The 23,721-nt window shown below is 54.8% G+C and overlaps 1 protein-coding gene across 1 annotated transcript in view; it reads right to left on the bottom strand.

The window, feature by feature from the left end:
* Positions 1–6,248: 6,248 nt before the first annotated feature.
* The window catches only part of TSPAN11 (tetraspanin 11), a 30,267-nt gene continuing 12,794 nt past the window's right edge, over positions 6,249–23,721 (bottom strand). The window contains exons 2-6 of the mRNA XM_037847512.1: positions 22,349–22,423; positions 21,403–21,507; positions 18,364–18,522; positions 17,915–18,001; positions 6,249–10,597 (exon numbers count right to left, since the gene is read on the bottom strand). Coding sequence (XP_037703440.1) covers positions 10,538–10,597; positions 17,915–18,001; positions 18,364–18,522; positions 21,403–21,507; positions 22,349–22,423 — 486 coding nt within the window. The 3' untranslated portion in view covers positions 6,249–10,537. The remainder of the gene's footprint in view (positions 10,598–17,914; positions 18,002–18,363; positions 18,523–21,402; positions 21,508–22,348; positions 22,424–23,721) is intronic.

The raw sequence follows: 23,721 nt of genomic DNA, 5'->3' as shown, positions 1-23,721 counted from the left end.
CTGCAGGCAGAACAGGGTTAGGTCTCTGTTTGCCAGAGCTGCCATGACAAAACCACACACTGGTTGGCTTACTAGGGATTTATTGTCTCACGGTTGAGAGGCCAGAAAGCTGACATCAAGATGTTGGCAAGGCAGGCTTTTTCCCGGGGTCGGGGGCATTCTGATGCTGGTGGTCCTCTGTCACCTGACAAGCTCTCTCTGTCCTCTCTGGTCTCTCCTGATTTCTGGCTGCTCCTAACTGTGCTTGAATTTCTCTCCTTCCAAGGCCTCCAGTCGTAGGGATGAAGGTCCACCCTGATTGAACTTGGCCTCCTCTAAATAGGATCTTTGAAGGTCCTATTCACAAATGGGCTCCCACCCACAGGACCACAGATTAAGACAGAGTATGCCTTTTGTGGGGGACACAATTCAGTCCCCAACATCACCCAAACCAGAACCCTGCTGGTCTTCAAAACAGCCATGGCCAAGGGCCTGCCAGCCAAGACCTCCATTTACTCAGAATCAACCCACTGAACACTCCAGGGCCCAAGCATGTGGCATGCAATGGCCAGCGACACAGACCCTTCCCCTGGGCTTGTGGAACCAACAATCCTGTGGGGACCACAGAGAAGTAAACGTGACTGTAAGCCAGTGGTCTGATAGTGACATGCACGGGGCTGGGTGGCCTGGGAGAGAAGTACGGACCCAAACCCAGGAGGGGCAAGGCTCTCTGGAGGATGGGGTCTAGGTTTCCTGGGGCTCAAGTAGCAAAGTACTGCAGGCTGGGTAGTGTAAAACCATGGCAATGTACTGTTGCACAGTTCTGGAGGTTAGATGTCCCAAATCAAAGTGTTAGCTGAGCCACGCTCCCTCCGATGTTTCGAGAGGAGAATCTTTCCTGTCTCTTCTCACTCCTGGTGGTTCCTGGGAAACTTTTGGGTCTTTAACTTGTGGATGCATCACTGGAATCTCTGCCTCTGCCTTCGCCAGGCATTTTCCTCTGTCTCTTCTCCTTTTCTTATAAGATCATGTCATATTAGATTACAGCCCATCCTAATCCAGGATGCCCTCATCTTAACTTGATGCCATCTGCAGATACTCTAATTCAAAATAAGTCACATTCATAGGTACTGAGGGTTAAGACTTTGACATATCTTTTGGGGGCCATGACTGAACCCATAACAGGAGATGATATTGATAATGAGACCGGAAGACAGGAGGCATCAACCTGTCAACTTTCAAGTAGTGGAAGGAGGTGTGTCCCAGGCAGAGGGAATGACACATGCCAAGGCCTAGAGCTGGGAGCTGAGGACCTGCCTGTGGTTCTCTGGAGCTGGGGCACAGAGGGTCAAGGGGGGTGTCTGGAACGAGCAGCAGCCGCCAGCTCACAGCCTCCTAAACCAAATTCCAGAGCTTGGACTTAATGCTAAGAGCAATAGGTGGTCCCACTGAAAGATTTTGAGCCCAGGTGTGACGGGATCAGATCTGGCCTGCAGAAAGCTCCCTCTGGGGACTGATTAGTGGGGGTGGGGGGTGGAGAGGGGTGGGCAGGGAGCAGCTGCTGTAACAATCTCAGTGAGAAATGATGGAGCCCGCAGGAAAGCTGCCAGCTGTGGGACAGAGACAAAAAAGGACAGATTTGAGAGCCAGGTAGTAGAACTGAGAAGACTGGGTGACCAGTGTGATTTATTGGTGGGAGAAGGCACGTTCGTGTCACTCACCCAGCATGACAGTCCTCACCTAGACAGGTAGACGACTGAATGTTTGCACCAAATGGATGGCTGAGCGGATTTTCTGGGTCTGGGGCTCCCGAGTGGAGATGGACTGAGACCACCCTGGTGGAATGAAATCTCTCCTTGTTATTTGTACTGAGCTTCACATTTTGCAAAATGCTCTTGTGCGTATTATCTAGGGTCCTCCAGACCAGAAGTATGTATGCTATTGGCTGTCACCGAGCCTGAAATGTTACCATTCTTCACCATTGGTGCAGGACCCTTGTTTGGGTTTGGGAATTGGAGGGCCTGGGTTAAATTCCCACTGTGCATTTGGCTTCTGTGTGAGCCCTGGGCAGGCCTTTAACCTGTCTTGGTTTCTCTCAACTGTGAAATGAGGATAATACCTATTTCACAGATTTGCTGTGAGGGTTAAATAAAAGAATGCATGTGAAGGCATCCACTTTGTTCCTGGACCAGAGTAGGTGCTTGGCAAGAAACTGGTTCAACCTGGGTCCTCAGGGGTCCTCACACTAAAGGCAGGACCCCACGGAAGAGCATTTCCCTGGCTGAAAGCTGGAGCACAGAAGAGTGATCTGGGAAGGGGAGCTGGTCTACCAAGGGGGGCGTGGGCTGCCCAGCGGAGACATGTGGGCTCCCCCCTGCCTCCGTTCTGGACGGAGCCGGCCCAGCAGCAGCATTTGATAATCCACAGGAGCCAGAGGGAAGCCAGATTAAATAAATGCCATTTTGGACACAAAAATATTGGCATTGCAGTGGTCCCTTAATGTATTCCACAAAGATCAGAAAGCTATTGATTTGGCCATCTCGTTTCTGCTGAGTTTAATGACAGCTGTGGAGATGGACTACTGTGTCTCCTTAAACTAACAAAAAGAATAACATTCTGCTGGGCATGCCCAGGCTAGGCTCTCCTGTCTGATGCTGTCCATCTAGAACTCTCTTGGCCCTGAGACTCCTGGGTAGCTGAGGGGCAGAGCCAGCCGGGCACCCCTGGGCCCTGCCCCATTCTCCTTGGTGTCACTTTACACAGAGATGAGAGGGGACCTAGCCCGGCAGGGCCACACGGTGACCTGTGGCTGGGCCCTGCGGTTAGAGCCCGCTGCCTGGAGATTTGCCTTCCGGTGGATGCTGAGGGTCCCCCTGTTGGAATTCTGGGACCTGGCAGAGCCCAGCGTCTGGAGCAGGGCCCAGGTGACACGTGGACAGACATGCTCTGTAATTTAATGGAAACGAGAAGGTCCCTTTCCTTCATCTTCCACCCCCACTGTGATGGTTAGGTTCATGTGTCAACTTGGCCAGGTGGGGATACCTAGATGTCTGGTCAAGCAAGCACTGGCCTAACTGTTGCTGTGAGGACTTTTGTGGCTGGTTAATAAACCAACAGGCTGGTTTATTAAATCATCAGTCAATTGACTGCAGCTGTGACTGATGCCTCACCAAAGGGCGTGTCTTCCACAATGAGAGAATGCAATTGACTGGATTTAATCCAATTAATCAGTTGAAGACTTATAAGTGAGACAGACAGAGGACCTTCACTTCTTCCTCGGCTGCCCAGTGAAGCGTTTCCTGAGGAGTTCGTCGAAGTTGCCGGTTCGTTTCCTGAGGAGTTCATCGGACATCTTCCTTGGAGTTGCCAGTTTGCTGCCTGCCCTACGGAATTTGGACTCGTGCATACCCACATTTGCATGAGTCACTTTTATAAATCTTATATTCATAGATACCTGTCATTGATTCTGTTTCCCTAGAGAACCCTAACTAATGCACCCACCCCAACTCTTCTCCCACCAAGTCTTTGGAATCCCAATGTATTCACAATAAGTTCCTTTTCTCTGTCAAGAGACCTCTGCTACTCCACTCTTCTTATTCACTGATCAGCAACTCAAGTTGAATCTGATCTCTGGGTCCCAGCCTGGGGTCCTCCAAAGTAGAATTAGGGATTCTTTTGAGATTGTGAAGAGTCCAGTGGAAATCGCTCATATCCCCTTAGTGAGAGTGCACGGGCTAATGGGGACGTTAGCCCTCTTGGCTCCACTGGATTTGTCACGGCCTGTTTGTGTCTGGCAGGTGGAAAGGGCAGGATTCAAGCCCCCCTCGCTTCCCTGGTTGCCCCAAGCAGGTGCCCACCTGTTCAAGGGATGGCTGCAGGGGGGCCAGCTGGTGATGCAAGCAGGAGGAAAAGGGTTTCTTGGGTATTTGCTTGCTTGTTTTTAATTGAGGTGAGATGCCACATTTTTGTTTTTAAGAAATAAAGTGGGATGGTCCCGGCACGTGGGCCCCAGGTCCTCCCACACTCCTGCAGCCTCTGTTTTTTCAGTTGTCGCATGGGAGTGGGAACCAGGGTACCTGCTGCAAGCAGCCCACCCCAAGGCAGGAACACCGGCCGGCCCTGGACGTCCTCACGAGGCATGAGCACCTGCTGGGAAGCAGCCGGAGGGAGCACCGTGGACCCTCGTCAGTGGCTGGAGAGGAGCAGATGGTGGTGGCAGACCATTGGCATCACACAGAGCCTGGAGTGGGGCTTTTCCCTCCTGGGACACGAGCTCACACACACGAGAGCAAAGGTGCGCAGACGTTGGTTCCAAGGGGACCCGGGGTTGTGGGTGCACTCTACACTGGTTCCACCCCACTGTGGAATAGCCAAACGATGTGAGGGCTGCTGTGGAGACGGGTCAGTGAATGCTCTTGGTGGGGAGGCCCCAGGAGATGCATGAGGGCAGGGCAGGGGCTGGAGACTTCCCCGCAGGGTAGATCCTGGCTGGGGATTTCCTTAGAGGACGAGACCCCCTCGGGTTCACTTGGGTGAGTGGCTGGACTCACCCCCCAGGCCCCTCTGTCATGTTATGCCCTCGAGCCCAGCTAACTCAGGTATGCTTCAGGCTCCCCCTTCCACCCCACCCCACCTCAAGCAAGTTTCCTTAACAGAGCAGTGAAGTCAATAGAATGATTATGTTCTGTCATAAAAGACAAGGCATTCCTTATGAAGCTTGTTACCGCAAAGGAGAGTCTAAACTTGCATGTAGTTGTGCCTAAGAGTCTCTCCCCGAGTACCTCTTTGTTGCTCAGATGTGGCCCTCTCTCTCTCTAACTGAGCCATCTCGGCAGGTGAACTCGCTGCCCTCCCCTCTACACAGGACCCAACTCCCAGGGGTGTAAATCTCCCTGGCAACGCAGGATATGACTCCCGGGGATGAATCAGGACCTGGCATTGTGGGATTGAGAATATCTTCTTGACCAAAAGGGGGATGCAAAATGAGACGAAATAGTTTCAGTGGCTGAGAGATTTCAAATGGAGTCGAGAAGTCACTCTGGTGGACATTCTTATGCACTATATAGATAACACCTCTTAGGCTTTAATGTACTGGAATAGCTAGAAGTAAATACCTGAAACTACCAAACTCCAGCCCAGCAGTCTGGACTCCTGAAGACAATTATATACTAATGTAGATTACAAGGGGTGACAGTGTGATTGTGAAGACCTTGTGGATCACACCTCCTTTATCTAGTGTATGGATGAGTGGAAAAATGGGGATAAAAACTAAAGGACAAATGGGGTGGGATGGGGGGATGATTTGGGTGTTCTTTTTTCACTTTTATTTTTTATTCTTGTTCTGGTTCTTTCTGATGTAAGGAAGATGTTCAGAGATAGATTGTGGTGATGAACGCATAACTATGTTATCATACTGTGGACAGTGGATTGTATACCACGGATGATTGTATGGTGTGCGAATGTATTTCAATAAAACTGAATTTAATTAAAAAAAAAAAACAAAAAAACAAAGGAGGGCTTTTCTAGATTAAATTAAAGAGACAATGTATGGAAAAAAAAAAACGACAAGGCATTTACTTCCTTTTAGCTCTACATTGGGCAACCTGGTACCCTCAGCTCAGCAGAATCAGCAAAGATTCAACTCTTTTTGCATTGGGATGGACAGATGTCCCACTTGGGATTTGGGGATGAGGGAAAATTGGTCCAGGAGGAGAAACCCCATCACTCTGGAGTGAGGTGGTTTGGGGGTCCAGGAGGCAGCGGGCTTGTGCAGCTCAGCTTGACACGCTCCCCAGGAGCCGGATGCCTGGCCAGAGGGAGCACCCCCCTTGCTCCCGACCGCTCATCAAATTCTGCATCTGCTGCAGGCGAGCAGAGAGTGTTGTCCACAGAGTCGTTAACAGAGGCTGGTTGTGCATCACAGCAAATGGTGTGAAAATATTGAGCGAACAAAGGCAGAAAGCTTTGAGAGGAACATAGTTCAAGCAAACTTGTTTGAGCCTGGCTGTCGCTTGCAGCCCAGAGCTAATGAAGAGCATGGGCAAGCGAGACCAGTTCAAACAAAGAAGTTAATGAGAGCTGACAAAAGAAGGGGAGGCAGGACGCTGATCAGTGTGGTCTCTGGATTTACCAATAGAGGCTGGTGACATTTAGCCAGGACTGACATCTGGGTTCAGTATGTGGTGCTGGGATGCAACCTACTTGATGTCCCAATGACCTGGGATTTCTCTGCAGAGGAGAAAAAAACGAAGCAACAAAAGGCGGTCCTAGATACAATTCCTTTATTATCATGCCCCCTAGCACAGGAAGCTGGGCTCACACTGGCTTTGGTTATGGAGAGGGGCATATTCACAACTAGAACAATTTCTCTATCTGCAGTAGGTTAAGGCAACTTTGTTATTTCTAGAATATTGTTTTGACTCATATCCAGGGGCCAGCTCGTTCCAGGGTCCCATCTGGCCTCACTAACACTGGGTTGCCTGGAATTCTCACTGGCACTTGTTACAGGGGGGTCTCGGGTACATAAGCAAGAGGGGGAGGGCTGGCCCCCCCAGGCATCCTTCTCCTTTGAGGAGGGGGTGGGGGCACAAGGCAGGCTCCGCGGGCTGGGCGCCCAGGGCTGGGTGCTGTGCTGCATCAGAATACAGGAGCTCTCCCAAGACACAGAGATGGTATTGGGAATCGGGGCTGGGGTGGGGGGGTGTATAACCTGTCCCCTTCCAGGAAGAGGACCCAGCCAAGGTCACAGTCCCCTTGGCAGAGCCTCAGGGCAGGGCAGGAGCTGCGGGGACCACCTAGCACCAGAGGCACTTTCCTGTCATCTGAGAACTGTTGAGACTGGCAAAGGACTACGCCTCACCCACCCTTTCACCGTGAATCCCGGGGGTTGCTGATCCCATATGCTGCTGCAGGTGGAGCTCAAGCTAGACAGCCCAAGGGACACTGTACCCCCAAGGGCCATGAGCTACAAGGGAAGGGGGCACAGTGTCCGACTTTGGGGTGTGGTCCTTCAAGTGGGGTTCAGGGCCAGCAGCATCCGGGAACTTATTAGGTACCCCCTCCCCCCAATTAGAAACGCTGCTGATTAGAAAGTAGCGTCCTCGGCAGCTGTGAGCGCCACCCAGCGGTGATACAAACGGCTGGCCCAGAAGCAGCTTTCTTCTGGCCTGAAGTGGCCCTAAGTAGAGGAGGCTTTTAAGGCTGACCATGGGGTGGGTGGTAGAGAAAGAGACAGCTCCAAGCCACTTCCACCAACTCAGAACTCTGAAGATGGACCCAGAGCAGCAGAGAACAAGATCGAAAACTGTGGTTCTGGGCAGGAAGTCCTGGGGGCACTGCATACTGCTCAGTCACCCCTGCCCCTCCTCGGAGCCTCAGATCTAGACGCCTCTGGCTGTGTGTGAGAGTGGGGGGCTGCATGGGATTCCAGACCATGAGCTCCCTGAGACAGAAACCAACAGCAGGTGCTCAGTGCAGGTGAGGGGAAAGAGTGCAGCCAGGGGCTTCCACTGAAGGGGAGGTGGTTGGCAGCACCCACCCAGGGCGCCCTCCTCCCTGCCCAGGCTGGCACTGTGTGGATAGGACCCTCGGCTCTTCTGCTCCCTCACCGGCTCCCAGGCCCCAGACAATGATGCCCACCTGGAGTGAGGGTCAGCCCTGGCTTGAAGGCCCTGAAAGCTGAGTAACGGCCCCGCTGTCCCTCCAGGCATTGCTGGGGAAGGGCACATTGGCATCAGCACCTGAGATGATGGCTGGGCCGTGGTTGTGAGCTGTGGGCCCTCGGGCTCCTGCTGGCAGCCAGAGCTACTGAGCCAGGAGGCCTGGCTGCCAGCCTGAAAGAAGCCAGTCTTCTCTCCGACGCTGAGGCTGTGACGAATGGCTCAGCCAACCCGGGATGGGGTGCCAAGGCTCTGCATTCAACAGTGCCCCCCAAGGGGCACTGTGTTCCTGCATGTCAGCCTGACAGCTTATTACACAGAGATGAAGAACTGTGGGATGCTGTGGGGAGGGGGTTCCAGCCCAGCCCCTCTGGTCTTGTCTCCACATCTCCCCAGACAAAGGTCATCTGGGGGCTCAGGGGTTGTGCCATCTCGCTGGGTGACTGCCCTGTGAGCTGAGGGGCCGGGAGGGCAGCCTGCTGTGTTCAGGGTGAGGACATGCTGGCCGAGCTGTAGGGAAGTCCAGGCACTGGGTGATTTCAGAGCTCCCTCAAATGCCAGCTTCTTCTCGGGTGCCGGGATTGATGGTGACTTTCAACAGGAGCGTCCTTCCCTCTGCCAGAGGGACTAATGACTGCGCCAGCCCCAGGCACCCCTCACCGGCAGCTACAGCCTTGGCTCTGGGTGCCAAACTTCTGTGTGCCCCTCGGCGGAACTCTGCCCTGTCCCGGGCCTTGGTTTCCTTTGACCCTGTCTTACGTCCCAGGCTGTCAGTCTCACAGGAGGTCACGTTTCCCCTCTGAGCTGTCCTCTCACCCTCCGCAGGGTGGACCAGCGATGCCCAGGGCAGGAATCATGGCTAATACTGTGGTTGGTCAGGCCAGCGGGATCCAATTTGTGGGGCTGGGGCAGATGAGCCAGGCTCTCCTGGGCTTTTCCCCCCAGGGACAAGGCTGTGCAAAAGCCACCTGGAGCAGAGAGGATTTTTATCTCAGGTCTATCATCCGCTGTCTCCCATCTCCACAAGCCCAGCTGACCTGGGGGAAGAATGAAAGGAACCCACCGGGGGCAGCCATGTACACGGCCTCAGCATCCCTCTGCCCCCAGCCCCTGAGGGGCCGTGGCAGAAGATCCTAGCTCAAATCCAGCAGGCCCTCTTTTTCAGCCTTCCCTCTGTGAAACCTGAGGGTCTGATCTAGCCCTTTGGGGAGCTTGGGAGTCAGGCATTTTTTGTGTGTCTTTTTGTTGTTGTTGTTGTTTGTTTTTGATTATCTGCACGAATCCCAGGAAGTTGGAGGGTAGCAAAGTTAATCACAAAACCATTTCTTTTGGCCTTGGAGCAGTCTGTGGTTGCTAGGAACGCCGGCCTCCCTTCTTAGGGAACTTGTATTGGCAACCCCAGGGCCTTCAGGGCAGGGAAGATAAACCAACCCAGGTTCCAAATAGCCCCTGGAGAATCTCCCAGGACAGGATACTGGTCTTCCCTCTGTCCACGAGGGTGATTCCTGTTCTGAGGATGTCGTTTCTGTAAAGTTCAAGGCTAAGGTTGGCGGCAGGCAGCGTGGGGCGGCCAGGCAGCAGCTCCAGAAGGGAGGGAGAGCAGCCTCACCAGGATGGACCCAGGGCAGCGAGAGCTGGGATCCTCAGACGTGAGCTAGCTCAAGGTTGGACCTTTTGTGGCCTTGGTCCTAGCATGACAAGGTGACACCCTTTCATGCGGTGGGAAGTCAGAGGGTCCCAGTCCCGGGGAGAAGCACAGGAACTAGGGGTACGGAAGCCAGGCGTGCAGTTGCTGCCCACTCATAAGAGCTGATACCTGTTCCCAGGAAAACTGCCAGCACCTACGTTCTATTTTCTAGAAAGATTTTCCTTTTGTTCTCCCTTGTTTTTTGGGAACATTCTTCCTCAAATTCACTGCCTAATTCAGTGGCGAAGGAGCAAAGAAAAAGGCTGTATTCACTCAGGGACAGGGGTGGGGGGAGCCAAGTGAGGCTCCATGGGGGACTGGGGGTGCTGCCCACATGGTCCGCTGAGGGGACCCCAGGAAAAACAGATCTGGCAGAGATTCCTATACTCAGAGCTCCTTAATGGCTTCTACTTTGTAGGCTCTGAGATTTGGTCTCAGTCGAGAGCATTTTTATACCCACTAAGAGCTGAAGGTGGTTTTAAAAATCTGACACTTACAGGAGATCCCTGAAGGGACACATGACAAGTCAGTGTTAAAATGCAAGTATTAAACTGCCACATCCAGAGGCTGGGGCTTGGGGCCATTGCCCCCCAGGGGACCTTCCTCCTGGGAAGGCCGCTGGGCTCTGGGCCTGCTGCAGCAGGTTTGGCTGTAGCCAGCTCACCTGCATCCTGCTCCCTGCCTACCCGCCCTGGCAGCTCCACCCAGCCTGTGGCTACCCAACCCCAGGCCCTGCAGGAAGGAACAAGGCTGCCGGGACTGGGACTCGGCTTCCAGGTGAGACAGCATGGTTGGGGGTGGGTGGATGCGGGCAGAGCCAGCCCTAACCGCCCCACCCTGGTGCATTTCCCAGAGGGGAAAAAAGCAGTGCCTACCACGCCTGCGCAGAGGCAAGACGAGGGCTGTGGAGCACAGGAGGGGCTGCATCCCGGAGGAGGGAGAGCTGGATCCCAGTGCAGGGGGCCAGGAGGGCCCAAGGTTTTTGGCAGTGAGCACTCAGAAGTGGAGGGAAGGGCCCTGAGAGGCCCTGGCCTGGGTAGGTAGAGCAGGAGCCGTGGTCTTAGGCACTTCTGTGGGTTCTCGGGGGCTGGGCACAGGGTATGGGGGGGGGGTCTATGCTCCCAGTTGAGCCAAGGATGACTGTGCAGGGCTGGCACGTGGGATGTGGGCATGAGTCCTGGTGAGAGGTGGCGGAGTGGGGAGTGGTGGATCATTAGTAAAATTGCAGCTGGAGCCTCTGGTGCAGGCAGCAGGTAAGGACCATCCCGCAGATCTGCCAGGGAGAGAGAAGGGCAGCAAAGAGAAATCAGAACTCCAGTCGCCTGGGCCTTGCCAGTGGGTAGATTCCCATCCACCGCGCAGATTCCCGTCCAGCGGGCCTGGGCTGGGACCTGAGACTCTGCATTTCTAACAAGCTCCCAGGGGTGGCTGGTCTGGGGGAGGGGGCACCCAAGAGCAGTGCCTCTCACAATGAATGCTCATGAATCCCCCAGGGACCTTGTTACAGTTCAGTAGGCAGGGGTGGGGGCCTGAGATTCTGCATTTCTAACAAGCTCCTGGTCTGATGCTACTGGTCCCTGGTCCTGGATCTTCTCCTGAGGTCACCTGACATAATCCCAAGCAGTAATATCTTCATTCCTTCATTAGAGCTCTCTGGGGCAGTTTTTTTTTTTTTTTTTTTTTTTTTCTCTAGGAATGAATCTGTCCGCATCTTTGCAGCCCTCAGACTCTAGATCAAAACCAAGGCCTATCGTCAATTCTCTGGCTGGTCTTCAGAAGCCATTGGGGAAACTGAGGCTCTGAGATGCTCGACCAGAGCTGTCACCAGCTCATAAAAGTCAGCTTCAAGGGGACACCAAGCCCAGGCCCTAGAAGTCCTGCCTGCCAGCCCCTCCATCAGCATCCACTTGCTGAATAAAAAGGGCCAGCATCATCCTAGCCAAAGCCCATGCAGCCTCGGGAAAATCACTTTCCTCCTGGGGCTTCACTTTTTCCATTTCTAAATTGCAGAGAAGCTTTACTCTTCCACCTGACTCTTCTCTTCTTTGCCTCCCCCTCTCACTGAAGAATGCTGCTGATGTGATCATGCCAGAGCAAACCTGTATGCAGGTGGACAGCTCTGACCAGTGCCCTTTCTGGGGAGGAGGACAGGCTGAGGAAGATGCTTTGGGGCTAGTAAGCACTTGGTGTCTCTTTGCAAGGCTGGCTTATGGAGGTAGCACAGGACGAGCCCATCTTCTTCCCCCTTCCTTACTCTTCTCCACCCCAACCTGATCTGGATGAGAGGTGAGGACAGGGGAGACCTCTGAACACCCCAGAGGCTCAGTGTTAGGAGCTGAAAGGTGGCGTTAAGAGTTGATCTCATCTCCCCTGGCTTTAAGCAGGTGGCTGGCACAGCCGGCCCACCCAGGTGTCATGCAGCACGCCCTCACCCCCGTCCCCACCTCCTGGTTCAATGGCCTCTCCCGCAGGGTGATCTGGGTGTTTCTGATCCTTGCTAAAAGAAAGGCTAGAAGGGGGTTGTTGGACCAGAACAGACTTAGTTGCAAATACTGTGTCCATGCCTCCTACAGTGTACATCTCATGCTGGGAGGGCAGGCGGGCTGAGTGCCCCAGCATGTGTGCTTTTGCATGAGATGGGAATTCCCAGAGCACTCCCAGGAAATGCACAGTAAACAGGGAGGCATGTGGGCCAGGCACCCTGATTCATGCAGAGGGCTAAAGGATGCTCTCATCAAAGGGTATGCACATGTACACACACACACATGTGCACACACGTCACCCTGATTCATGCCAAGGGCTAAAGGATGCTCTCATCAAAGAGTGTGCACATGCACAACACACACACATGTTCACGCACATGACACCCTGATTCATGCTGAGGGCTTAGGATGCTCTCCTCAGTGTGTGTGACATGTACACACATAAACACACACGTGTGCAGGTATACACTATTCTGATCATGCGAAGGGGTAAAGGGTGCTAACCTGCCAGACCCCCAAGTAAGCATCAGTGGCTTCTTCCTGATAGAGGACACAGAGAAACCAGGCTGCATGGATGGCTCTAAGCAGCCAGCATGGGGGTGAGCAGAGACAGCACAAGGCACGATGATCACAGGAGCTAGAGATGGCAGGGGAGGGGACTGGCCAGGCCCAGCCTGCGTGGTGCTCTCTTCTGGCTGCCTGTCTGACATAGCACCCAGGCCACATGGGGGACATGTGAAGAGGGTGGCTACCATGCTTTTAGCTTCTTACTAGGTTTCTGAGCCAGCACCTGGCTGTCATCAGAACATCAAGGAAGGATCAGGGAGGGTCCAGAAAGTCATTCCAAAATAGTCATTTGGTTTCCCTTTAATGATCTGCAAATCCCAATCTCAGCTATCTTGTGAATTTTCTGGGCTCTGAAATGTGTTTCCATCCTACATGTATGGGAGAGTCAGGGTGGTGGTAGGCTACTTGGGGCTTGTCTCAATGTGCTCTGTGATCTTGGGCACAGGTTCATCTCTCTCTGAGCCTCAAGTTTCCCGTCAATCAATAGGGGAACCTCCAGTCTGGCCACCAGTCCAGGGCCTTCCCTGTGTGATTCTTTAAAAATTAGGACAACAGGCTAAAGGAACCAACACCACAGCTCCTAACCCCTTTTAGGGCCCCCTGTGCTGCTGAATGTGCTAGAAATATAAACTGAGCCCTCCTGCTTCCTGAGCCTTTGAGAGGCCAAGCATGGCTCCCCAGGGCCCCGGGATAAACCACCCACTTGCCCCTGGCCAGCCAAAGCTTTTCACATGCTGGTCTCTTACCCTGGCAAACTCCTTCAGGTCTGAATTGTATGGCACTTCCTCCAGAAAGCCTTCCTTGACTGCCCATGACTGGCTAGTGCCTCCTCTGTGCTCCCACAAACCCCAGACACCCACAAACCACAGCACCTAAGACTGCACTGTAGCTGCCCAAGTACTGTCCCCCCCTTGAATGGAAGCTCCCTGGGAGAAGGGACTGCATCCTGCCTGCTGGGATGGTCCCAGCACTGGGCACACATCAGGCATGCGTCAGGAAGCTGACAAAGAGCATGTGCCCTTCTGCCTCCTCTGCTCAGCCTGGGAAGGCGGCAGTAGGAAGAGGGAGCTGGGCCACTCCATCCTTTTTACTTAGAAGTTTCCAGTTGCCTTGAAGCAGAATGCCTCCAGAGCCCACCCACAGGGACCTGGGCGACAGGGTCCTGGCCTGCTCTACCAGAGTGGCCGTGTGGCCTTGAATACGTCACTTTGTAGCCTGGTGTCCTCAGATGTACAGGAATAGGAGGGGCCCAGTGGTTCCCAAACCTGAATGCACATTCAATCACCTGGGGGTGCTTTCAAAGTACCCCAGCCCAGGCCTCGTCCCAGACAATGAGCCGGAATCAGAAGATGGGACCCGAGCATGGGTATATTGAATCTGATTCTAATGTGTAGCCTGGGCTGAGCAGCACTGACCCAGGTGAACTGTAAGTTCCTTCCTAGTCTAAGAGTCTACGTTTTGGGGTACCTCAAGCCCCCGATTACCCCTCCCAGGTCTGAAACTCCTTGCAGCCTAGTGGGTGATATGACCAAGTTGGGACAAAGCAGTGCTTGCTGGAATGAACAAGTGGCCTTCCAGAATGCATCAGCTCAGAGTTGGAAAGCCCCTTTTTAGTTAAGCTACCGAGTGCCGGGATTTTCTCTCCAGTCCCCAACCTCTGCTCCCACTTGCTGCAAGGGAGCTTAGTACTCTGCAAGCATCACTGCTGGTCAATTCTAATTGTTAAAAAGTCCTTGACTCTGTCTCCTTGAAAACTCCAGGAATTGCTCCTGCGTGTCCTCTGGAACATCCCAGAAAAATTCACTCCTCTCCGACTTTTAGACATTGTTGGCAACGATGCTGCCTTCTCCCCTGGCCAGCCCGCACCCCTGACCTCCCCACCTGCCCTCGTTCTCCCTTTGGATCAGTAGTTCTCAACCCTGGCTGCATGCTGGGAAGCTTTGCAAACACACAGATGCCTGGGGCCAATGACAGTCAATTTTATTTCCTTGTTTCGGGCTATAGCTGGGCACTGGGTGATTTTAAAGCTTGGCAGGTAATCCCAATGTGAGTCAAGGTTGAGGACCACGGCCCTGGAGGCTTGTCCCTGGAGGTGGGGCCTGAACCAGAGCACAGGGCCTGTGTGTGGCCCGTGCGGGCACTACCTCCACCCCAGCTCACCAAGATTTCTCCCCGTGCAGTCCCAGGCTGTGTTTGCTTGGGGAGCAGCTCTAGCATGTAACTCAAGCCAAATGGCCTCGCTCTGTATTATTGGCTTGGTGTTTTTTTTTTTTTTTTTGAACTTCAATGCAAGGACTTAACCCTATTAAATGTGATAACCTTGGATAAAGCACATCTTTCCCATCCATCAAGCTCTTATTCAATCCTGGATTGATCATTGGACAAACCAGCTATCTTTGCAGATTTGGCCAATTATCAGAGTTGATAAGACTGCTTCCTGGGTCTTCACTGAAATCACTGAGGAAAACGTTAAAGATACAAATCTGGGGCTGGAAGGCCACCACCTGCTGCTGGAGGCCTTGTGCCAGGCTGATCTTAACCCTTTCACCTGCACTCTTCAGTCTACTTATCCCACACCCCAAAATTTCTTAGAAGCCTATCAGTGCCTGGCTCACCTGTCCATGAGGCACTGAAGGCACATTGTCAGATACCCGCCTGAAATCAGGGTTCATTATCCTCATTGCATTTCTTGCTGGGTTTTCAGTGTTCACAAGCCATTTGCTTTAACATTCCAGGATGCTGTGGAACATTGTTCTCAAGATAACTGGTCACTAAGGTGTGATCCTTAACACAAAATCGTAGAATGTTGGAGCTAGAAGTTTTCTTAGATGTGGGTTCCTTAGAGATAGTTTCAAACTGTATCTGAAACCTAAAATAGAGCTCAGGGCCATGGAGAGCAGAGAAGCGAAATCAGCCACACTAGGCTTGTCTCCTGTCCCTGGGCCTGCCTCAATCATAATGTTTTCACCCTCTGTGTTCAATGTACTGTGGTCTGATGTGAGATTTCCATTGATAAGACGATGCTGCTGCTTAAAAAAGTCTCAAAAACTACAAATCCAGTCCAATTCCTCCATTTTGAAGTAAGGCAACTAAGGTTCAGAGAGGGAATGTGACTTTCCCAAGGTCACACAGCAAGTAGGAGGTGGAAGTATGTTTAGAATCCAGGGCCTCTGACTTCCAGGCAAGATTTCCTCCATTTGCTGGGGAATAGGGAAACTTACAGCATTATCTTGGGTTTATATCTCCTGGGTCGAGGGAGGTTTGGGAGGTGCCAGGCTGAGGTGTGCAGGAATGGCGCCTGGCACCTGCTCTGGCTGGGAGGGTGACAGTGAGCGTGGGGAAAGGGGCCTGGGGTGAGCCCTTCCTCGAGGCCATGGGCCCTCCTGGAGGACGAGGGCAGCTTAGTTCCCAGTGCTGGCCGGCAGAGGGAGCCCTAACCCGACGCTTGGCCACTGCGGGGCTGGCCTCAGTGGACCAGGGAAGGGGCTGAGCTGCACAGCCCTGGCCGGGTGAAGCTTCCTCTCAGAGAGCCGTGGAGGTGCCGTGACTTTTCAGGGTGGGGGGTTGTGAGCGGGGAGGAGGCATCTGTGGGCCTGCAGGTGCACTGCCCGGCATTTACACAGCAGTCGTGGTTCCATCCTGACCTTCAGTCCCACTCCCTCCCTTAGCCTCACTGCCCTTCTCTGCAGCTTCTATAGGCTTTGGAGGCCAGTGGGGTCAGGAAGAAATAGGCAGAGAGTGGCCCAGGCTCAGGCACCAGGCTGACAAAACCACTCATCCAGCCCCTCAATGCCAGTGGTAGACAGCAGGTTTCCAGAAACCTCGGCTGAGACAGAAGCTAAGCACAGAGCAGCACATGGGACAGAAGACCCGTCCTGGGTAAATGCAAAAATGGGACTCTATCTAACGTCACTCCCTGGCTGTGCATGAAGGTGAAGGGTGGCAAGCCAGGCAGGCTGGGGAATAAAGAGGGCTTTGTTTTTTGTTTTTGAGAGACAATATGCCCAAGTAGAAATAATGGTGGGTACCATTTATTGAACATCTGCTTTTTGCACTTTGCACGTGTATCTCAAATCCTCACCTAGCTGTCAGACTAGGTATAATTCACCCCATTTTACTCCTGAGTTACTGAGGCTCAGAGATGAAATAATCAGATCCAGGTCACACAGCTTGAGGGGGCAGAACCAAGGTGGGCCTCCCTGCAGGGCTGAGGCTGCAGCCCCCAGCCCCCTGGACTGATGTAGTGGGCAGCACAGCCATCTGGAAAGAACCCTGCACTGGAGGCCTCCTTGAGCCAGCTGCTTCTCTTGTCCGTGGAGCTCTGTGTTGGGTAGGGAGTATGGAGGAGCAAAGGATAGAGGCAGGAGCCTTGGGTGCCAGTTCAGTATCTGAGGCCTTGGCTAAGTCGTCTGGGTCTCAGTTTTCTGATCTGTAAAACGGGAAGAACACCAACACTTGCCTTGGCTTGGGTCTCAGGTTGCCATGAGGATCTGATGAGAGACAGTGTGTTGGAAATGCTCTGAAGTCTACAGACATCTGCATACAGCTGGCTTCCATGATGGAAGGCTCTGCACAGGCCAGTGCTGTACATGGGCCACGCACATTGCCTGTTCTTGTTTAGACCTTACCCGGTAGTATGGTGATCCTCATTTTTCAGCCAAGGAAGCTGAGGGACTGCTCAAGGTCGCAAAGGAGCAGAACCAGGACTGGGGCCAGGGCTCCTGACGGCAAAGCTGCCGCTCTTACCCCTTCCCTGGAGTGTGCCTGGAAGGGCCGGTCAGCACTGGTCCCTTTCAAACCTCCCAGGCCAGCTGGGCTCTCTCTAGAAGGACAGTCCCCACTGGAGCAGAAGAAGGAGCGGAAGCAGGAGTGGTGGGCCTGGGGTCTGCAGAGGCCCTCGCTTGCTGCATCTGCCTCCTGGCTCCTTCCTATTGACCTTTGACTGGAGCAACTAGTGAAGGTGACACCGACTTCCTAGGGGGCAGCTGGAGGAGGGGTGCAGAGGAGAGAGACAGGAACATCTCAGAGCCAAAAGCTGAGTGTCCCCAGGGGAGCACACACATTACACATACACAAAGGGAGGCATGCTTATTTATATATACATACACACACATGCACAAGTGCACCTAAAGCATCTACGTACACACAACCCAACCACGTATCCCAGATGCAGGCAGCCACAGCGGGCTGTGTATGCACATACACCCACATGCACACACATGGTGCAAGCACGTACCTGAGCTCACACTCACACTCCTCCCAGTCCCCGTTCCTCACAAGTTCAAGTTACCCCCAGGTCCCCCGGGAATTTTCCTTCAAGTTCTTGGGAGGCAGAGACTGGCCCTGGGATCTGCCTTTGGCTGCAAAGGGGAGTGGAAAGGAAATGAGGGGAGTAGAAAGGAAACGAGGGGAGGGAGACGAGAAGAGGAGAGCGGGGCAGGGGCCTGCGAAGGGTCATTGCTTTCAGCTCATAGCCAAGGAGAGAGGGGGTGGAAGTTCTTCCAGGCCACACCTCTCCTAACCCCACCACCCCAACTCACCTGCAGGCAGGCCACCCCGATGCCCACCGCCCCCATGAGCAGCAGGTGGTCGGCCAGGAACTGCTCCAACTTGGTGATGCAGCCTCCCTGCAAGGTAAGGGCAGGTTACAGGAGCCTGGGGCCCAGGGGCGGTGGGAGGGCAGGGCTGGTTGCAACACTCCCCGCCATTCATTAGAAGCAGACAGAACCCCAGAGAGTTCAGGGGCCACGTCCCAGCCTTGGAATTGTTCTCAGTCTTCGTGGGTGGACCCAGGAGGCAGGCCACAGTGTGAGCCGCTTGTCCCCAGGGTTTTGTAGCGACCTTTGAAGGCCCCAGGCACGGTGGTCTCCGTGGCCTGTGAATAAGCATGTGCTGCTTCCCCCACCCCTCCCGCCCCACCCCAGTCGGCCCCAGCTTGCTTTTCCAGGGGTTCCTTCCATGCCCTGCTCGCACGAGCTTGGCTGCTCACCTCCACCTTGTAGATGTTGGAGGGGTGGGCTCGCTGGCCGCAGCGGGCCACCACGGTCTTGCAGCAGCTGTCGGGGACCCACCGGCCCTCGGCCTCCCGTGACAGGATGTAGGCGCTGTGCTGCCAGTCGGCCGAGCTGTTGCTCCCGCAGCACTTGAACTGGGGGTGCAGGGAGAGGCCGGAGGTGAGAGGGGCACTGGGCGGGGCTCCTCTGGACCCCTTGACCTCAGGGCTCCCAGGGATGCCAGGACACATCATCTGAACATTAACCCATCCCCTATTGTTCTCCCTGTGGTTTGCCCTCTCCCTGTCCTGAGCAGGGAGCTGGCCCGCTGCAGGACACCTTTGCTATCTTTTACCTCCACCTCTAAGGAGGTTGTGCTGGGTGTCCTGGGGGCAGGGAGGGTCTGCGAGAAGAGCTGGGGGAGATGGATGCTGGTGTGTTCCCGAGAGAGTGAGGTGTGGCCCCTTGGGAGACAGAGCTGTGGGCAGGGGCCAAACTGCAGGGGATGGTCTCCTGGTCACCCGAGAAGGCAGGGTCCCCGGGGCAGGAGCCCAGCCTTGCACAGGTGCCCAGGTCTGGAGAGCTGCAGGGCAGAGAGGGTGTCCCGGGGCCACTCGTGGGCAGGCCACGTTGACCAGGGGCCCAGTGTGCAAGGCCGTCCGTGTCATTCCGGGGCAGGGGAGCACGGTAGGGACACCGGCTGAACCAGCCAGGACTAAGATGGTCCAAAGACAGTAAGACATTGGTTACCTCTTGCCTGAGTTGGGAGAAGGGAGATCATAGACCCGGCCCAGCCCAGGTGTGGTTTTGAGATGCTGGTGTGTGTGTGGGAGTGGAGGTGGAGGTACATTCGGTTCAGTTAACAACTGCTTATTAGGCACCTACTATATACCCAGAATGGACCCAGACATGGGGGCTTTCAATATGAGGGGGACGTGGCTCCCACCCTTAAGTAGCTCATTTGTCGTTTGGTAGCAGAGAAACTAGGAAGTTGTCTGTGGCACAGAGGAGGAAGGGGTTAGGGCTTGGTTCATTCATCCCAGGAGGAGTCACAGGGGGCAAAATAGAATGGAAATGGCACATGCAAAGGGCAGGAAACAGCACGGTGTGCTGGGAGCCATGCGTGTGTCTGTGCATCTGGCTGTCTGTGTGCCCGGGTGTGTTGGTGGCACACTATTGGCTGTGCCACCTGGACAAGTTACTTAGCCTCTCTGTGCCTCAATTCATCAACTGTGAAATGGGGATAAGAGAGGTACCTTCCACTCAGGGCTGCGTGGGAATTAAAGAAGCACCCAGAAGACAGGCTGGTGGGGCAGGCAGGAAGAGGCATCTCCCTGATCAGAATGGTGTGTACATGTGCCATCTACATACAGGTGGTGTGGCTGGAGCCCTGAGGTGCTGGGCCTGGCTCTGAAGCTGCTGCCATCTCTGGACTCAGCCTCCTCATGCCCAAGATGAGGCCTGGGACCCTGGCCCCTCACGCTCTCGGCTCAACATTCCTGGCACCGTGTCCACAGGGTGTTGATGCCCCTGGGTGCCTGGGTCAGGCACACGGCACTCGTGCTCAGCTGTGCCCTTCCCTGTGCCATTCCCCACGTACCCCCACCCTCTCTATGGAGGCAAATCCTGCCCCTCCTTCCTGACCCGGCTCCAGTGGGTTTCCCCTGTGAAGCCCCCCTATCTTCTCTGCTCCCAACTATGAGGGTATCCCCAGCCTAGCATTGGGGGCAGGGATCCTGTCTATTCTCTGTTTCTTATTGTTCCTCAGTGCAAGGCCCAATAAGTGCAGGGTTATTTTTGCACAGGCCCGGCCAGCCATGTGTGTCGCCTGCATGGGTTTTCCCTGGACCCAGGCCATGCACTCGGGGAGTGTGTGTGTGTGTGTGCACACATGTATGTGTTTGTGCACCCGTGCATGTGCACATGCTCCTGGCTACTCCATTTCAGAAGGGAAGAGACCTCCTCCCTGTGCAGAGCTGGGCCCGAGTCTCAGGAAGATGGGCAAGGGGCTTCCCGAATGCCCCAGAGCTCACAGCCCACCAGCCTCTGCTCATCTAATGTTCCCAGGTCCAGGACCAAGGCCCCAAGCCCAGGGTGAGGTCTGAGAATGCGCCAGACGGAGTAGAGGTGACGGAGATGGGGTGGGGTGGAAGGGAAAGGGGGACCGGGAAGGGCAGCTGGAGCTGCCTCCGATTTTCAGATGAGGAGCCATCAGGATTCTGGGGTGGTGCTGTCCAATAGAAGTTGCTGGAAATGTTCTGTCTGCTCTGTCCAATTCGGTGGCCACTAGCCACATATGGCTAATGGACACGTGAAATATGGCTAGTGTGACCAAGCAATTGAACTTTTAATTTAATGTACTTTAAATAGCCATGTGCAGCTAGAGGGGATCATATGGGACAGCACGGATCCGAGGGGCGTTTGCCCACCCTCCTGCCTCTGGCCAGGGCCGGGCCCTCCCTGGAGGGATTTGCCGAGTGTCTTCTGGGAAAGGAGAGTCCGCCTTTCTGGCCCGCGTTCTGCCAGCAGCCTAGCTGAACTACCTCTGCCGGTTACAGTCCACTGTTAGGGACCTCGGCTCCCAGCTCCCGGAGGAGTGAGGGAAGAAAGCAGCCCACGCAGATGGAAGGAGCCGGGAGAGGCGCTTCCTGGCCTGCATCCCTGCCAGAAGCGGAGCTCCCTCTCCCGGCACAGCCGGCTTCCTTCCCACGGGAGACCCAGAACGGGAAGGCAGCAGGGGGTGGGGTGCGGAGGAGGTAGTCGAGGGGAAGCTGGGGTGCAGGCGAGGGCAGTGGAGGAGGAAGGAATCTGGAGTCAGGAAGGACTTGCGGGCAGGACCCACGGAGGGGCGGGAGGTCCTCCATCTGGATCATGTTGAATGCTCACACAACCCTGTGAGGCTGTGCAGTCTTCATTTCACAGTTGAAGCTCAGAGAGGCTAAGTAACTTGCCCAGGGTCACACAGGCAGGAAGGGACAGAGTTGGGATTTGAACCCACGTCCACTTGGCTCTCAAGCCCAAGGGCAGGGGCTTACGTCCTGCTGCAGACGGTCCACCGAGGTTGTGACCTCCGTCGCTCTGGGCTGCCCGTACTTCTCCGTCAGGGTCCGGTTCAAGTGCTGCTTCAGTTCGTCACTCAGCTGAGAAGGGTGGAGCCGGAACGTAACATCAGCTGGAAATCAGCCCCCTCCCCACCCAGGAACCTTGGGACCCTGGCCTGCTCCAAATCCAGGCCAGCTGAGCCCAGGATACTGTGGGCTTGGAATCGTGCGCCAGCAGGAGATATCCCAGGAGACGTTGATGGAGAGGATGTTGCAAAAAATTAGGACCCAGGCAGGGCAGAGGTATGATGGGCAGAGCTGAGAGAACAGCCGTGGGAGGGGGCTAGAAATGTCAGGGCATGCTGGGAAGGTCAGGGACACTGGACACTGGGCTCTTGTAAATATCTGTTGATTTTTATTTGATTTTGATTATGAGGTGATATTCAAAATATTTACAACAGTCTCCCTGTGGGCACCGATGGGAGCATCTGGGCTTAGGCTTGAAACAACCAGCACAGTGTACTGTCTCTACCAGCCAAACTCACCCTGGGCATGACCTCTATCGCCTGATTCAGAAGGTTCCCGGGCTGAAGAGGACCTGAGCGGTCACTTCCTCCTCGTCCAGTCCAGGTAGACGAGGACTGATCCTGTCCTGCATCTAACCCTGGAAGTCTGTGACAGATGGATTCACCCTCTACGTGTCCTCCACCTCCCACGGGAAACTCCCACTCCCCCGCTCCTATGTGGAGACAGCAGTGTTGGATGTTGCAGGGAATTACTGGAACTGGGACAAGAAGCCAGACCTGGATGTGCAGAGGCTTGTTGGAGCCCTGTGTGTCTCAGTCTCAGCTCCCCCAACCCCAAATCCCCTCCCCCCAGCCCCCTGCTGCTGCCCCCCGGGGGTGGTGGTGGAGAGTATAGAAGGAGGAGACCTACTCACCCTCTGGTAGTACACGTGGGCCAGGACTCCCGCCACCAGCTCAACGAGGAAGATCACGAGCAGCAGGCAGAAGTACTAGAAGCAGAGAGAGAGGGCAGTCACATTGGGAAGCAGGCCTGGGCAGGAAGATGGGGTTTCCCCAAAGTGGTGTGTGGTGTGTGTGTGTGTGTGTGTGTGTGTGTGTGTGTGTGCGTGCGTGCGCCTGTGTGAGATACCTGCCGGGGACCCTATCACCCATACCATCTTCCACCTCTTGCCAACAGCTCTGGGCAAATCAGCCTCCCCTGGCCCTGAGTTCCCTACTCCCCACTTCGTTCACTGGTCCGTGGTCAATCCATCCACCCCATCCACTTACACCTACTATAGGCCAGGTGTCATGTGTGAGGCAGGTATTGCTCTCAAAGAATTGGAGTGGGGGGCAGATAGGTGAATGATCACTAAGCTGTGTTATAAATGGGTGAGCCTCAGAAACTATCAGAGGCCCCTGGTTGAGGCGGGCAATCACAGAAGGCTTCCTGGGGGTGGTGACACCTGAGTGAGTCTTTAAGGGGGAGTTGGCATTTGCACGGTGAAGAAGGAGGGAAGAGCATTCCACCCAGAGGGGAGGGCACATGCAAAAACCTGAAGATGGTAGAAAGCATGGGTGTTTATGTTCAGTGGGGGTAGAGGGCGGGTGTGGCTGAATGCGGGTGTGGCTGATGTGCGGGTGTGGCTGACGTGCAGGTGCAGGCTGCAAAGGCGGAGATCCCGGGAAGGCAGTCCAGGTGCCATCCCCAGCCCAGAGCCCATCTCCCGTCCCTCCTGGCCCTGCAGGGATTTCTGAACTCCCCTCCCTGCTGCCTGGCCTCCTCCAGGTGGGAGGGCTGCGCTCCACGCTCCAGGGCTCCGCTGACTCTGCTGGCTGGTTTCCTGGCTGTGCACTCGGCTATGACCTGCAGGAGCACAGGGCCCCACAGCCCCCTACTCCCATCTGGCTTTACATAGTCAGGGAGGCTCCTAGGACCCCGCCTGACCCAGTTGTGTTCTTCCAGGAGCAAACAGATAAAAAACACGTCAGGCAGGCTGGGAGGAGACACGGAGAGGGGGATGAAACAGGCTACAAGCAGCCAAGAGTATCAGCCCTGGGAGAGGGAAAAGGAAGGAGGGGGGACCTTCAGCCCCTGCTCAGGGTCCTGCTGAGCACTGGTTGGTGACACCCCCTGGGCACTGCCCATCCACCTGGTCACACCAGGGCAGCAGTCCGTGGTCCCTTGGATCACTGGATTCTAGAGAAGGCCCAGCCTATGAGTGACAGGGTGGGGATGGCGGGGGGTGGGCTGTAGGGGGACTATCAGGCCATTTCTGAGGGGATGCTCCCCGTGGCCTGTAGCCTC

This window comes from Choloepus didactylus, chromosome 8 (genome assembly GCF_015220235.1).
Source record: "Choloepus didactylus isolate mChoDid1 chromosome 8, mChoDid1.pri, whole genome shotgun sequence".
Lineage (NCBI taxonomy): Eukaryota > Metazoa > Chordata > Mammalia > Pilosa > Megalonychidae > Choloepus > Choloepus didactylus.
The sequence above is the reverse complement of the archived record's forward strand: the minus strand, read 5'-3'. Positions and strand labels throughout refer to the sequence as shown.